Source organism: Camelina sativa, chromosome 12, assembly GCF_030686135.1.
Source record: "Camelina sativa cultivar CO46 ecotype springtype chromosome 12, ASM3068613v1".
NCBI lineage: Eukaryota > Viridiplantae > Streptophyta > Magnoliopsida > Brassicales > Brassicaceae > Camelina > Camelina sativa.
Genome location: NC_141891.1, coordinates 32166003 through 32179212, shown reverse-complemented (window position 1 = coordinate 32179212; position 13210 = coordinate 32166003). Strand labels below are relative to the sequence as shown.

Genomic DNA, 13210 nt, shown 5'->3' with positions numbered 1-13210 from the left:
GCTAACTTAAGTTTGTATAGTAATTAGTAGAGGGGTTTGGAATATTTTATATTGGGAGGCAAATATTTTAGCGATTGTTTTAGTAAGAACCTAGTGTTCACAACAGAAAATTTACTGAGACGCTAAATACATTTGAGATTCTAATGTACCTCTCCTGCAAGTTAATTAAACTTTTAACCTTCATCAGGGCCATAACCTAAAGCTCCTAAAGCCAACATTCCAGGAGCAAAGAATGCCAATTCATCCATTCTAAATACAATAGAGAAAGAAACAATGGCATACCCACAAAGTCATCGAGAAAGAAAATCCAACATGCCATATGAGAAAGTGAACAGGGAAAACCTAAGCAACACAGGAAAATAGTAGTGGCAGATCCCATTGTCTCACAATTCTATAACTCCATATGTATGTTTCTCTTTTCATCGTTCAAGTTAGACTGTTTGTAGTCACTGACAGCAGCTGCAGATGAGAAGAAAGCATCAGATCCACACTAAAGAGTCATTATATAAAATGCACATATAAAGTGAAACAAGTTAAAATTACCTGTAATAAGAACCACCGGAAATTAATGCAATGCTTCCTCCATTCAAGTTTTGAGGCTGGAGAGACAGTCTGTAGTCACGGACAGCTGCAGAGGAGAAGAAAGCATCAGAACAACACTAAGAGTCATTATCCAAAAGGAAAATCTCAAATATTAAGTGAAAAATTACCTGTGACAAACCTCTGTTTTTGTTTTTATCCCAAGTGCTACAGCAGCAACCATCAAATCAGCTGAAACGAGAAAGAGAAAACAGCATTAGAAGCAGGGTTAGTAGAATAACTTGGTAAATTTCAAAATCCAAGTAAAAAGAATAAAGAGAGGAGAACAGAGTTAACTTACCTTAGTCAGTCTTCATTCTTCAACCCGACCTGCACAACATATACATAATTAGATTAAAACCATAATAGTTAATTTTACAAGTCTGAATCAAACAACGACTTAAAAGAGAAACCCTAAAAAAAAAAGAACTCTAGAAGAAGAGACACCAACTACGGAAACAAAACAACCAACGTCCTCCGATCATCACCGGGCACCAAAATGTTAGAAGACAAAGACAAAGACAAGAGAAGATGTCTTACCTTAACTTTAAAAAATAAACCCTAGAATTTGTATACCTTAACTTGCTCGTTTGAATAAGAAGAGCTTGTGGAAACCCTAATTCATCAATTAGAAAGACAAAAAGAGAAGAGACACTGAGTGAGTCAGTGTACGTTTTATCAAATTATTCTCTAATTATAATGAAAACAACAAAATCAAACATGAAATTGAACTAACACACACGATGGACTGGGGAAGAAGCAGATATTTACCGTTTTTTAACAGCAACACCACCTCGTTTCTTCTCTGAGTTAAACGAAAAAGCATAAAGGATAGAAGACCTGCGACCTGGTTGTCTCGAAATTCATTCCCAGCTGAAGGAGAGAAAACATATGAATCATTCTCCCACTCATTATGAGAAAGTGAGGCAGGGAAAACCTAAGAAACACAGAACAAAAAAACAAATGTGGGTCTCCATACCAAAAACCATAAATGGTCTTGCGCTCTAGCAAGTCATCATCATGTCCACTGATGCCTTTCTCTGGTAGTACGTATCTGATCAAATTTGACAATCATTGAGGCTGATGCAACAAAAAAAAAACATGCATACCAAAGTTGGCTAAAGAAGAGAGATTTTTAAAAAGTAATCATACATATATAAGCACGTCTCATGAGAGAAAACCTACCCAGTCCATATTGCTGTTGTTGTTGTGATCCTTTGACAACATTATGACAAAGCTGTTCAGGAGTAATTCCAAAATCTTCCCAGCCAGACGCAGTTGAGTTCTCACAAACCTGAGAGAAAAAGCAAAGAAGATCATTAGAAACCAAGTATTTACATATTAAACAAGAACACACAAGAAGCGAGAAACGGATCTAGGTCTTACTCTCCGATGTTTGCAGGGATGTAGAACGTATGGCCGCCAGAGTTGGGGTTGGTTTTTACTCTTACCGGACTCCACAACAACAATGACTTCAAGAGAGCCGTCGTCGTCATCGTTGCAGTCGCAGGAGAGATAAGACGTGAGACAAACACTGCAAAATCTTACAATTTAAGAAAATCAACGAAAATAGTAAGGTCAAACCAACATATAAGTGCTAAGACTATATCCCAAGATGAGCTTACATGGAGAATGACTAAACTCCTTCCTCCACTGAATCATATTAGCCCACATTTGCTTTGCTTTCTTAACATCGAATTTCCTGGCTTTCAAGAACCTGAACATCATGTGATAGTCGTCGTGTATATCCGGAAGCAACTCGTCCATTAACAACGCTTGTGGGAACGCATCAACAGCTTGTAGCTCCTCGACATCTCTCACATCCACAATGGAGACAGAACTCACTCGACCATCACTCTTTCTTCTTCCGCTCTTTTTCTTAAGAGAATGCTTGAACTTGGTAGATGCATTGATGGCTTTCTTTTTCTTAAAGTTCTGACTTTCTTTCTTTTTTTCTTATCACTGCTCAAGAATCCCTCAAAACCTGTAGTGAAAGCTGTTTGGATTTGAGATGAGAGACCCATAAGATCATCTACTGAACTTTGAATCTCAAGCAATTATGTTAATTTTCAGCTCAAGAACCTAAATTGAACAAACGAAAAAGCCAAAAAAGACACAATTTTCTCGATTCTCAATTCCGCCACATACTTGCATTACTCAATTCCGCCTATTCAGAATCGGCCCAAAATCAGTTAAATTTACCTCAAGTTGTCGAGAGTCACTTCGAGTGGGCTGAATAAAATTCTCGCGGAGTTGAACAGATAATGGGGAGGGTGGGGAAGAGAGAGAGGCGATAAAGAGGAGAAGACTGATGTCGGAGATCCCGTCGGTTTCGGTTTGGGAAGGCGAGAAATTTTGTGTGGCCCATACAGTTTCATTAACAATAGGCTGAGATATGAGATAAATGTCGAGTAAAAGCCCATTAAAAATAGGATGAGATCGAAAAAAAAAACAGAGAATATAGTTGTGACACGTGTCAGTTAGATAGGATATCCTTAGAGGGTGTAACCCTACTTTATTATATTGGATATATATTTTTTCTGTAACACCACTAACACAAAACTCTCAAAAGTTTATGAAGAATGGTACATATATACTGGGCCGGTCCTAGGTATTTAATTAGAGGCCTAAAGCAATTTAAAACATGTGAATTTGATATTTTAATAATTTTTAGTTAATAGAAATTTAACTAAAATATTTCTTGTATTGTATAGATATTAAAATCTTATATACTTTTTGAATATTTTTTTTAGTTATTTCATAAAAAAATAACACCAAAATCATAGAACTGAAAAAATGGTACTTACATAGTTACATGTTTGAAAGAGAAAAGGGAGCTATAATTTATCATAATAAGTTAGCAAATTTTAGAAAAAAGGGAAATATGATGAGAGAAAAAAAAAACTTAAGAGAAGAGAAAAAACTTTGACAAAAACAAATACCGAGTATTTATAAAGGGAAACACGAAAACATATATCTTTTGACGCTAAAAGAGGAGGAAAAAAGCAAAAAAGGAAAAAATAAAACTGTATATTGGTCCATTGCATACGTACTTACGTAGAGTCGGAGAGAAATATGTAAGTGAATTAAATTATTATAACACTAGAATTGGATCCGTACTAGAACACGGATTGAAATTTTTTCTGTTTATTTTGTAATTTTTATTTAAATCACTATATATGTGATTGTTTTATTTGTTTTAAAAGTCTTTTTCTTTTGGGATGAAATACTATGCCATGAAATCATGTTCTATATGAATTATGAAATAATATCTATTTTGTAAGATCTAGTTTAGTAGATTTAGATTTTGACTCGCGGTACACTGCGGGTTAAGCTATTTATTAAAAAAATAATTTTGTTTGTTAATTTAGTTTGATTTGTTTAGTTTTTTAAAATTATATATTGTATTTTGATTGTTAATTCTATGACTTAACCCACAATATACCGCGTATCAATTTTGGGACCAAATATGTAACATAATCATCTTGACCGAGAAAGCTTCTACCAAATAACATTATTCCAAACTTTAATTTAATCTGAAAAATCATATTTTCTAAAATTTCAACCCATGCTCTAGCAAAAAATCATATTTCTTGAAGTTTTTTCATTCTTTAGTGACATATTATTAATCCGTGCTATAACAAATGAAATTAGAGTGTTTATAATTTTAAATTTTTGATATATCATATATTTATGATATTCTTAAAAATATCAAATTAAACTATTTTTAAATACTTCAAATTAATTTAAAAAGTTTATTATAATATATAAAATTATACAATTCAACAAAAGAAATATATGAAATTGAATTTAAATATTCAAAATTTTATTCGTTATTCAGTCAAAATTTTAGTTGAATAGATATATTTTTAAAGAATAATATTATTGTGGAAAAAAAAAGAATAATATTATTAAAGCCTGAATATTTTATAGATTGAACAATTTATATTGGTTTTAATAGTATGACTTTGAAGTATGACTTTATAGTATGATTTCAATGCCTGATAAATCAAAGTTCATGCCCATTCGTATTCAGAATCATTTTGGCCATTTTTTTATAGTATGACTTTGAATCTTTGCATAGTTTTCTTAGGCAATGTGGTTGAAATATTTTATACATTTTTTTATTCATCAATTGAGCAATACATATCCGTTTAAAAAAGTTTAAATTATATCATATGCAGAAAAAATCATAAATTTTATTAACTAAATATATTATATAATAATTTAAATATAAAATCAAATAAAAGTGAAAGAAGAATCACATATGTATGTTTGTTTTAATTAGGTTGAAAAATTTCCTTATCTTTTAAATGTTACCTATAATTGATTTTATATGTTACTATAATTAACTAAATGCACATTATTCCTAATTACCAGAAATCAAACTAACATGTATATTGTGATACACCTAAATCATGAATGTCGTAAATTTATAACCAAAAAATTATATATATATATATATATATATATATATATATATATATATCTATTATATAGTGTACAAAAAAAGTCATGTACTTCCGAAATATTAAATAGGAGATTTACAATAACATAGCTTGCATATATAATAACTAAATTGTCTTTTCTTGGCCGGCACTGGATATATAATTCCATGTTGCCGACAATATATATATATATATATATATATACTATATATATTTTTATAATTCCATGTTTAACATGCGTCCACGTACGGTCCACCAGTAATTATCTTTATGCAAAGCTATCTAATCCCAAATGTATTCCTTTGTTCCTAATTGATCAATGTTTTGAAAAAAACGTTTGAAAATTACTTTTTCTTTATTCTCATTTCAGATTCATGCTATTTCTTACTTAAAAATAAGGGTAATATTAGTGAATACCATAATTTTAGAAGAAATTAAGGAACTGCTATATTGTCCAAAAAATTTGGTAACTACTATTTTTAAGAGAAGGAAAAAACTCAAAACTATCTTTAGACCAAAGACAAAAATACAACAATGTGTTGCTATTTGTGAAAAAAACATGTCAGTTAATAAAAATATCAGTATATACTAAAACAAAAAGCATATCATTTTTTAAAAAAATGTTTTTATATTAAAATTTTTTTTTTCAAAAAAACGCACATGTAATCTTAATAAATAATGTATAATTTTTTTTGTCACTAATAAATAATGTGTAATTTAAGAAAATAATTTATTAAAGAGAGATATTATGTTGTTACGTGTAATTTGATAAAGTAGCGTGTTGTCACGTGTAATTTGTTAAAGTAGCGTGTTACAAAACAAAATGCCATAAATAAAAAAAATACGACGACGGAGATTACAACAGAAATTGAAATCCAAAGAGATACAGTAGGATATCTTCTGCAATTTGAAGGAGAGAAACCGAAAAGAAGAAAGAAGCAGGAAAATGAAGAATTGATGTTGTTTGATGTGTTTGTACAGTCAATTATAACATATTATGACAGAAGAAATAATGATATTTCATGGTGAGAAGAAGATGGAGATGTAGGAAGAGAGATAACTTGAAGAAGAAAGAAAGAAAATAAGACAAATATCGTCAAAAAAAAAAGAAAGAAAATAAGACAAATTTTGGTAAATTTATGAGAAATTCCTATAAATACCACTTAAAAATTTATTTTTCCAAAAATACCACATTTTAGTTTTTTTTTCCAAAAATACCACAAAAGGTTTTTTTTCCAAAATTAACACAAACACAAAAAATTGAATTTTAAGGATGTAGAATTATTTTTTTATATGTTTGGGTTGACAAATTTAGTTTTAGGGTATAGCTTTTAGGGGTAGGGTTTAGTATTTATAATTTAGGAATTAGTTTTTAGTATTAAAACTGTAATTCAATCAAATGGTATTTTTGGAAAAAAATGCATTTTAGTGGTACTTTTGGAAAAAAACTAAATTGTAGTATTTTTGGAATAAAATATATATTTTAGTGGTATTTATGATAATTTCCCTAAATTTATTGTCATCTTCTGACAAAAATACTGTAGACAAATGATACTTTCTTAAATTTTTTCCACTTTTATGTGATCTACTGCAGATTCTCTAAAAACATATATAATATTCAATAAAAACAAAATTTAAAATGTCATTTTAAAACATTTCTTGTGTGAAAATTCAAAAAAGAAAAAAAAGGATTAATAAAGAACATAGATCAAGTATGATTTGTTAGATCCGTACAGTTGAAAGAAAAAAGAAACGCTTTCTCTCTTGTGTAAACCCTAGATCTAGGTAAACCGCCGCCGCGTTCGTTAGCCTCTCCGCTGCCCTAGGCTTTCGCCGGCGGTGTGAGAGGGCTCTGCTTTCCTCTTTATTTTTTCGCTTCGTAGTGTAGTGGGTGACCTAGCTCTTCCTCTCCGGCGTGGCGGACGACGAGATCTCGGCTCGTCTTCCTCTCTGGTGACTGGTGGTGGTTCGTAGCTGCTATGGGCATCTTTCCTTGCAGTTTTGGGGAATCGGATCTGAGTTTTGGATCGCGACATTCCTCTGTTTCCCTCTACCTTTTCGCCGGAGACGTCAGCTGCTCGGAGGTTCATGGTCGAGTCATGGTCGAGTCGGGTCTTAGTGTCTTTAGGTTGTTGGGAAGACTTCAGGGTGTGTCGGTGGCCGAGATTTGCGGACTCCCACAAAGCCGACGTCCTCATGAGAGCTTCCTCAACTTCCGATGTCATTCCAGCCAAGAAACAAGACAATAAGCAGCTTGGCCAATCTGGATACGCACTGGGAGGTGATGATATGCTAATATGGGCTTTAATCTCTTATCTTGAATCGTTTAGCATTCTGGTCTTGTAGGATTAGTATGGAAAAGCTTAGTTCTTGCTGGTTGTTTTCGTGTCTCTTGGTCGGTTCAGTCGGATGCATTGTCCGTTTTAGGTTTAGGACCGGAACATTGAAAGCCGGGAATTCCAAGCTTTTCTGAGGATGCGCCTATGGGTGTTGATGCTATTGGGACAAGTTTTACATGCTGATCATGAGGATCTCATAGCTTGGATTTGATTTGCTACTTAATATTAGTTTTGGTCTTCTCTGTGTTAGTATTTGTTTTTGAGTCATTAGGTCAATTTAGGTGGTTTAAGAGATGATTTCACTCATAGTTGTGGTGTGTTATCTATCTCGTTGTGGTTAAAAAATGCAATGGTTATCGGTTAGGTATCGTTGGATCCGCCTAGTGTTCCAGAGTTGTATTTGATCAACTATTGCATTTGCTTTTGATCCAATTCTATAGAGGCGAATGTAATGTGCCTATAATTTGGTTGTAATATCTTGGTTAATGAAAAGTTGATGTTGAGAAAAAAAAAAAAAAAAAAATCCGTACACAAAATGGTTAAATCATCGCCACCTTCATTATTCTCTCAAATGTATCACTTTTTTAGTTAGGCTCATCATTTTATTCTATTGTCGGCAAATTAGTAGTCTAATTAAAAACATGCTCAACTACTTAAACGATTTTACAGAATCTTCAAATAATTATCCGGTTTAAGTTTGAACCAACCAAATACCGAAATGGTTTAGTTAGTCAAACCTGAAAACCAAAAGAAGCTGGCTTTAATGGAGAGATCCTTCATATCCCAATCTCATCATCAATCATCATCACCTGATCCATCTTCATCATCATCCTCCCACTTCAGTGTTGACGCTCTCTTCTAAAAACTCGACCCTTCAGCGATCTTCAAGGTATTTCCATGGCTATCTTGATTTTGATACATATGCTTTGACTCTCCTCGTTTCATTTGAATTGATCTCTTAACATCGTTGTTGTTGTGTTGTGTCATGGTGATTAGCGAAATTTAGTTGTTGGGTTGATTTGATTTAAGCTTATTTTCGAGGTTTATGTGGTTTGAGTTGTGATTGATGCAGAGAGGTGTGAGATGGGGACTGTAATTGAAGGGAAGCTGAGGTTTTGTATAGACAGGGGAGGTACATTCACAGATGTTTATGCTGAGATTCCAGGGCATTCTGATGGTCGTGTTTTGAAGCTTTTATCAGTGGATCCATCGAACTACGATGATGCTCCTGTTGAAGGAATCAGGAGGATACTTGAGGAGTACACAGGGAAGAAGATACCAAGAACGTCTAAGATACCTACTGATAAGATTCAGTGGATAAGGATGGGTACAACTGTGGCAACGAATGCGTTGTTGGAGAGGAAAGGGGAGAGGATAGCTTTGTGTGTTACTAAAGGGTTTAAAGATTTGTTGCAGATTGGTAATCAAGCTCGGCCAGATATTTTTGATCTTACTGTGGCGAAACCGTCGAATCTTTATGAAGAGGTGGTTGAGGTTGATGAAAGAGTTGAGCTTGCGCTTGAAGGTGATGATGATGATTCAGGGTCCTTGATTAAAGGAGTTTCTGGTGAGCTTCTTAGAGTTGTGAAGCCATTTGATGAAGAAGGTTTGAAACCGTTGTTGAAGGGTTTGCTTGATAAAGGGATAAGTTGTTTGGCTGTTGTTTTGATGCATTCGTATACTTTTCCAAAGCATGAGATGGCTGTTGAGAAGTTGGCTTTAGAGTTGGGTTTTAGACATGTGTCCTTGTCTTCTGCGTTGACGCCAATGGTTCGGGCTGTTCCTCGGGGTCTAACAGCCACTGTCGATGCGTACCTGACACCGGTGATTAAAGAGTATTTGTCGGGTTTCATTTCCAAGTTTGATGATGATCTTGGGAAAGTAAATGTTCTATTTATGCAATCTGACGGAGGTCTAGCACCGGAAAGTAGGTTTTCAGGGCACAAAGCTGTGTTGTCAGGTCCAGCAGGAGGAGTTGTTGGTTACTCACAGACACTCTTTGGTCTTGAAACTGAGAAACCGCTGATTGGATTTGATATGGGTGGTACATCAACGGATGTTAGCCGCTATGATGGGAGTTATGAGCAAGTCATAGAAACCCAGATTGCTGGGTCAATCATACAAGCGCCACAACTTGACATAAACACTGTTGCTGCTGGTGGTGGGTCGAAGCTGAAGTTTCAGTTTGGTGCTTTCCGGGTAGGACCTGATTCTGTGGGTGCGCACCCAGGTCCAGTTTGTTACCGGAAAGGAGGGGACTTAGCAGTTACTGATGCAAACCTCGTTTTGGGGTTTGTTATTCCTGATTATTTTCCATCCATCTTTGGGCCTAACGAAGATCAACCCTTAGATGTAGCAGCAACACGAGTAGCATTTGAAAAGCTTGCAGGACAGATTAATTCATATAGAAAGAGCCAGGATCCATCTGCTAAGGACATGACAGTGGAGGAAACAGCAATGGGATTTATTAGTGTTGCTAATGAGACGATGTGTCGTCCCATACGGCAACTGACAGAGATGAAGGGTCATGAAACAAAGAATCATGCACTTGCATGCTTTGGAGGTGCTGGACCGCAACATGCTTGCGCAATTGCTAGGTCTTTGGGCATGAAAGAAGTTCTTGTTCACAGATACTGCGGAATTTTGAGTGCTTATGGAATGGGTTTGGCAGATGTTATTGAAGACGCTCAAGAACCATATTCAGCTGTTTATGGCCCTGAATCTCTTTCAGAGGCCAATAGAAGGGAAAATTTATTACTAGGAGAAGTGAGAAAGAAGCTCCAGGAGCAGGGTTTTGAGGATGGAAATATATCTACTGAGACGTATGTGAATATAAGATATGACGGCACAGATACAGCAATCATGGTAAAGGGTAAAAAAACTGGAGATGGCTCGGCATTTGATTATGCTGCAGAGTTTCTCAAGCTTTTCGAGCAAGAGTATGGATTTAAACTTCAAAACAGAGATCTCCTCATATGTGATGTTCGGGTTAGGGGAATTGGAGTGACTAGTATATTAAAACCACGGGCAGTTGAAGCTGCCCCTGGTACTCCTAAGGTTGAGAGGCACTACAAGGTTTACTTTGAAGGTGGATGGCATGACACACCGTTGTTCAAGTTGGAGAACTTAGGTTTTGGCCATGAGATTCATGGCCCTGCGATCATCATGAACGGGAATAGTACAGTTATTGTAGAACCTCAGTGCAAAGCCATCATCACAAAATATGGGAACATTAAAATCGAGGTAGAGTCTGCAACTAGCAGTGTGAAGCTTGCAGAGAATGTTGCAGATGTTGTTCAGCTGTCCATCTTTAATCACAGATTCATGGGTATAGCTGAGCAAATGGGAAGAACCTTGCAACGTACTTCCATATCGACAAATATCAAGGAAAGGTTGGATTTTTCTTGCGCCTTGTTTAGTCCTGATGGCGGCTTAGTTGCTAATGCGCCACATGTTCCAGTTCATCTGGGTGCCATGTCGAGTACAGTTCGCTGGCAGCTCAAGCATTGGGGTGAAAATCTGAACGAAGGAGATGTTTTAGTAACTAATCATCCTTGTGCCGGTGGTAGCCATTTGCCTGATATAACCGTTATCACGCCTGTTTTTGACAACGGGAAGCTTGTGTTCTTCGTTGCTAGTAGAGGTCATCATGCAGAAGTTGGAGGCATAACTCCAGGAAGTATGCCTCCGTTCTCAAAGGCTATTTGGGAAGAAGGTGCTGCTATAAAATCATTTAAAGTTGTTGAAAAAGGTGTTTTCCAGGAAGAAGGAATTGTTAAACTTCTTCAGTTCCCTTCTTCTGATGAGACAACAATTAAGATTCCGGGAACCAGAAGGATTCAGGACAATCTCTCGGATCTTCAAGCTCAGATAGCTGCAAACCAAAGAGGAATTGCTCTAATTAAAGAGCTGATTGAGCAATATGGACTTGGAACTGTTCAGGCTTACATGAAATACGTGCAGCTTAACGCAGAAGAAGCAGTGAGAGAAATGCTTAAGTCTGTTGCTATTAGAGTCTCATCGGAAACGCCTAAATCAAGGGTTGGTAATTCCGTGACCATAGAAGAAGAGGATTACATGGATGACGGATCCGTGATTCACTTAAAACTCACAATCGATGCTGACAAAGGAGAAGCCTTCTTCGATTTTACAGGCACAAGCCCGGAAGTCTATGGTAACTGGAATGCCCCAGAAGCAGTTACATCTGCAGCAGTTATTTACTGCCTCCGCTGTCTAGTTAATGTCGACATTCCACTAAACCAAGGCTGCTTAGCTCCGGTTGAAATTCGCATACCCGCTGGTTCTTTCCTGTCTCCAAGCGAGAAAGCAGCTGTTGTTGGAGGCAACGTTCTAACATCCCAGAGAGTTACAGATGTTGTTCTAACAGCTTTCCAGGCTTGTGCTTGTTCCCAAGGATGCATGAATAATCTCACATTTGGAGACGACACATTTGGGTACTATGAGACCATTGGTGGAGGATGCGGAGCTGGACCGACATGGGACGGGACAAGCGGAGTCCAATGCCATATGACTAACACTCGGATGACTGATCCCGAGATCTTCGAGCAAAGGTACTGAACTCTCAATTAACTTGTTAGATTTCTAGCTACATGCTAAGCTATTAAGAAAGCTACAATCCACTTCAAACTCAATTAGGATAATTACAATTCAATTCTAGTGGACATAAGAAGCAAACAAAAATAGATTTAATAAAATTCAAATCTAGTCCAGACTTGTTTTTGCGAAATTCAAAACAAAAGACTGCGAAAAGCCGAATGGTCAGAACTACTTTTACTTTACTAACACATGGGTTTTACCAGGTACCCTGTTCTGTTGCATAGATTTGGATTGAGAGAGAATAGTGGAGGCAATGGGTTGCATAAAGGAGGGGATGGATTAGTGAGAGAGATAGAGTTTAGAAAGCCTGTGGTGGTTAGTATCCTCTCAGAGAGACGAGTTCACTCGCCACGTGGATTGAACGGTGGCCAAAACGGAGTTCGTGGAGCAAACTATCTCATCACTAAAGACAAACGGAGAATCTACCTTGGAGGTAAGAATACCGTACACGTGGAAGCCGGTGAAATCCTACAGATTCTTACACCGGGCGGTGGTGGATTTGGCGCCGATGTTTAAACAATTCATCTTTTCCTCGTATGTCTCTTGTAGTACTTCATTAATTCTTCAGTGCTCGCATAATCCGATTTGTTGTTTATGTGTCTTTTTAATCTTTCGGTGTCCCTTGGCCGGACATTCGTTGGAGGGTTTGGCCACTTTGGGGTAAATAAGGAGCAGATTCTTGATTCATAAAGAATATTGTTGTGAATAAGTAGTAGCTGATGTTATGTTTTTATGTTGTTCATTAAGAATTCAGACATTGTACAAACATTTCGTTTTAAGTACAGCTTTGTTTTATTCATTTAGCAAACGAAGCAAAACTGGTCTGTATTTTTATAAAAGTTATATAATAATAACAATCTCGAAAATGTTTTATATGAATGTTTGATAACTCTTTGTACATTTTTTTTATTGTAGATTTTACGCGGCATATTCAAAAGTTCAAACTTATTTAACATCTTTCCGAGTCAAAACGGTGAAAATTATTAACTCTACTCGTATCTCTGACTCTGATTTACTTAGGGATTAAAGCCTACAACTACAAGAGCTTATATAGAGGAAACAACTCGATGCCTAGTCCGACACATCTCAGGGCTCGGCTTAGCTGGGGTGCAACAGCACAGGGTCCAAGGGTCCAAAAAAATAATTTTACATGTTAATTTTTTTTATAGTGAGATTTACCCAGTTTGACACCAGTTTGACCAAAAATAATTGACTTGGATCCCATTC

General features: G+C 36.0%; 2 protein-coding genes across 11 annotated transcripts; one reads left to right on the top strand and one right to left on the bottom strand.

Annotated features, from left to right (window-relative positions):
• Nucleotides 1-131: 131 nt before the first annotated feature.
• Nucleotides 132-3000, bottom strand: LOC104732673 (uncharacterized). 10 transcript variants are annotated; one of them, XM_087478071.1, is made up of 11 exons: nucleotides 2782-3000; nucleotides 2205-2575; nucleotides 1966-2113; nucleotides 1765-1873; nucleotides 1559-1633; nucleotides 1351-1452; nucleotides 1156-1195; nucleotides 881-909; nucleotides 711-771; nucleotides 544-628; nucleotides 132-459 (listed from the first exon to the last, which is right to left on the bottom strand). In XM_087478071.1, exons 2-5 carry the CDS (start codon nucleotides 2344-2346, stop codon nucleotides 1598-1600), a joined length of 435 nt encoding a protein of 144 aa, XP_087334197.1. In that variant the 5' UTR covers nucleotides 2347-2575; nucleotides 2782-3000; the 3' UTR covers nucleotides 132-459; nucleotides 544-628; nucleotides 711-771; nucleotides 881-909; nucleotides 1156-1195; nucleotides 1351-1452; nucleotides 1559-1597. The 10 variants fall into 10 exon arrangements, with proteins under 10 accessions (XP_087334197.1, XP_087334196.1, XP_087334202.1 ...); XM_087478070.1 differs by having other exon boundaries at nucleotides 1120-1195; nucleotides 2782-2985; XM_087478076.1 differs by having other exon boundaries at nucleotides 1120-1195; nucleotides 1559-1659; nucleotides 2782-2976.
• A 4864-nt stretch (nucleotides 3001-7864) lies between these two features.
• LOC104732672 (5-oxoprolinase 1) lies at nucleotides 7865-12782 on the top strand. Its single transcript, XM_010452242.2, has 3 exons — nucleotides 7865-8255; nucleotides 8439-11937; nucleotides 12187-12782. The coding sequence occupies exons 2-3, from the start codon at nucleotides 8450-8452 to the stop codon at nucleotides 12497-12499; spliced, it is 3801 nt and encodes a 1266-aa protein (XP_010450544.1). The 5' UTR covers nucleotides 7865-8255; nucleotides 8439-8449; the 3' UTR covers nucleotides 12500-12782.
• The last annotated feature ends 428 nt before the right edge of the window (nucleotides 12783-13210 follow it).

What these genes read in the sequence shown, in the direction of transcription:
- LOC104732673 (XM_087478071.1), bottom strand. Translation starts at nt 2,346, where the DNA reads ATGGACGAGTTGCTTCCGGATATACACGACGACTATCACATGATGTTC. An exon ending in GGAGTTTAGTCATTCTCCAT is followed by an intron (nt 2,114 to 2,204) that starts GTAAGCTCATCT and finishes AAGATTTTGCAG; the next exon opens with TGTTTGTCTCACGTCTTATC. An exon ending in ACAACAGCAATATGGACTGG is followed by an intron (nt 1,634 to 1,764) that starts GTAGGTTTTCTC and finishes AAATTTGATCAG; the next exon opens with ATACGTACTACCAGAGAAAG.
- LOC104732672 (XM_010452242.2), top strand. Translation starts at nt 8,450, where the DNA reads ATGGGGACTGTAATTGAAGGGAAGCTGAGGTTTTGTATAGACAGGGGA. An exon ending in CCCGAGATCTTCGAGCAAAG is followed by an intron (nt 11,938 to 12,186) that starts GTACTGAACTCT and finishes GGGTTTTACCAG; the next exon opens with GTACCCTGTTCTGTTGCATA.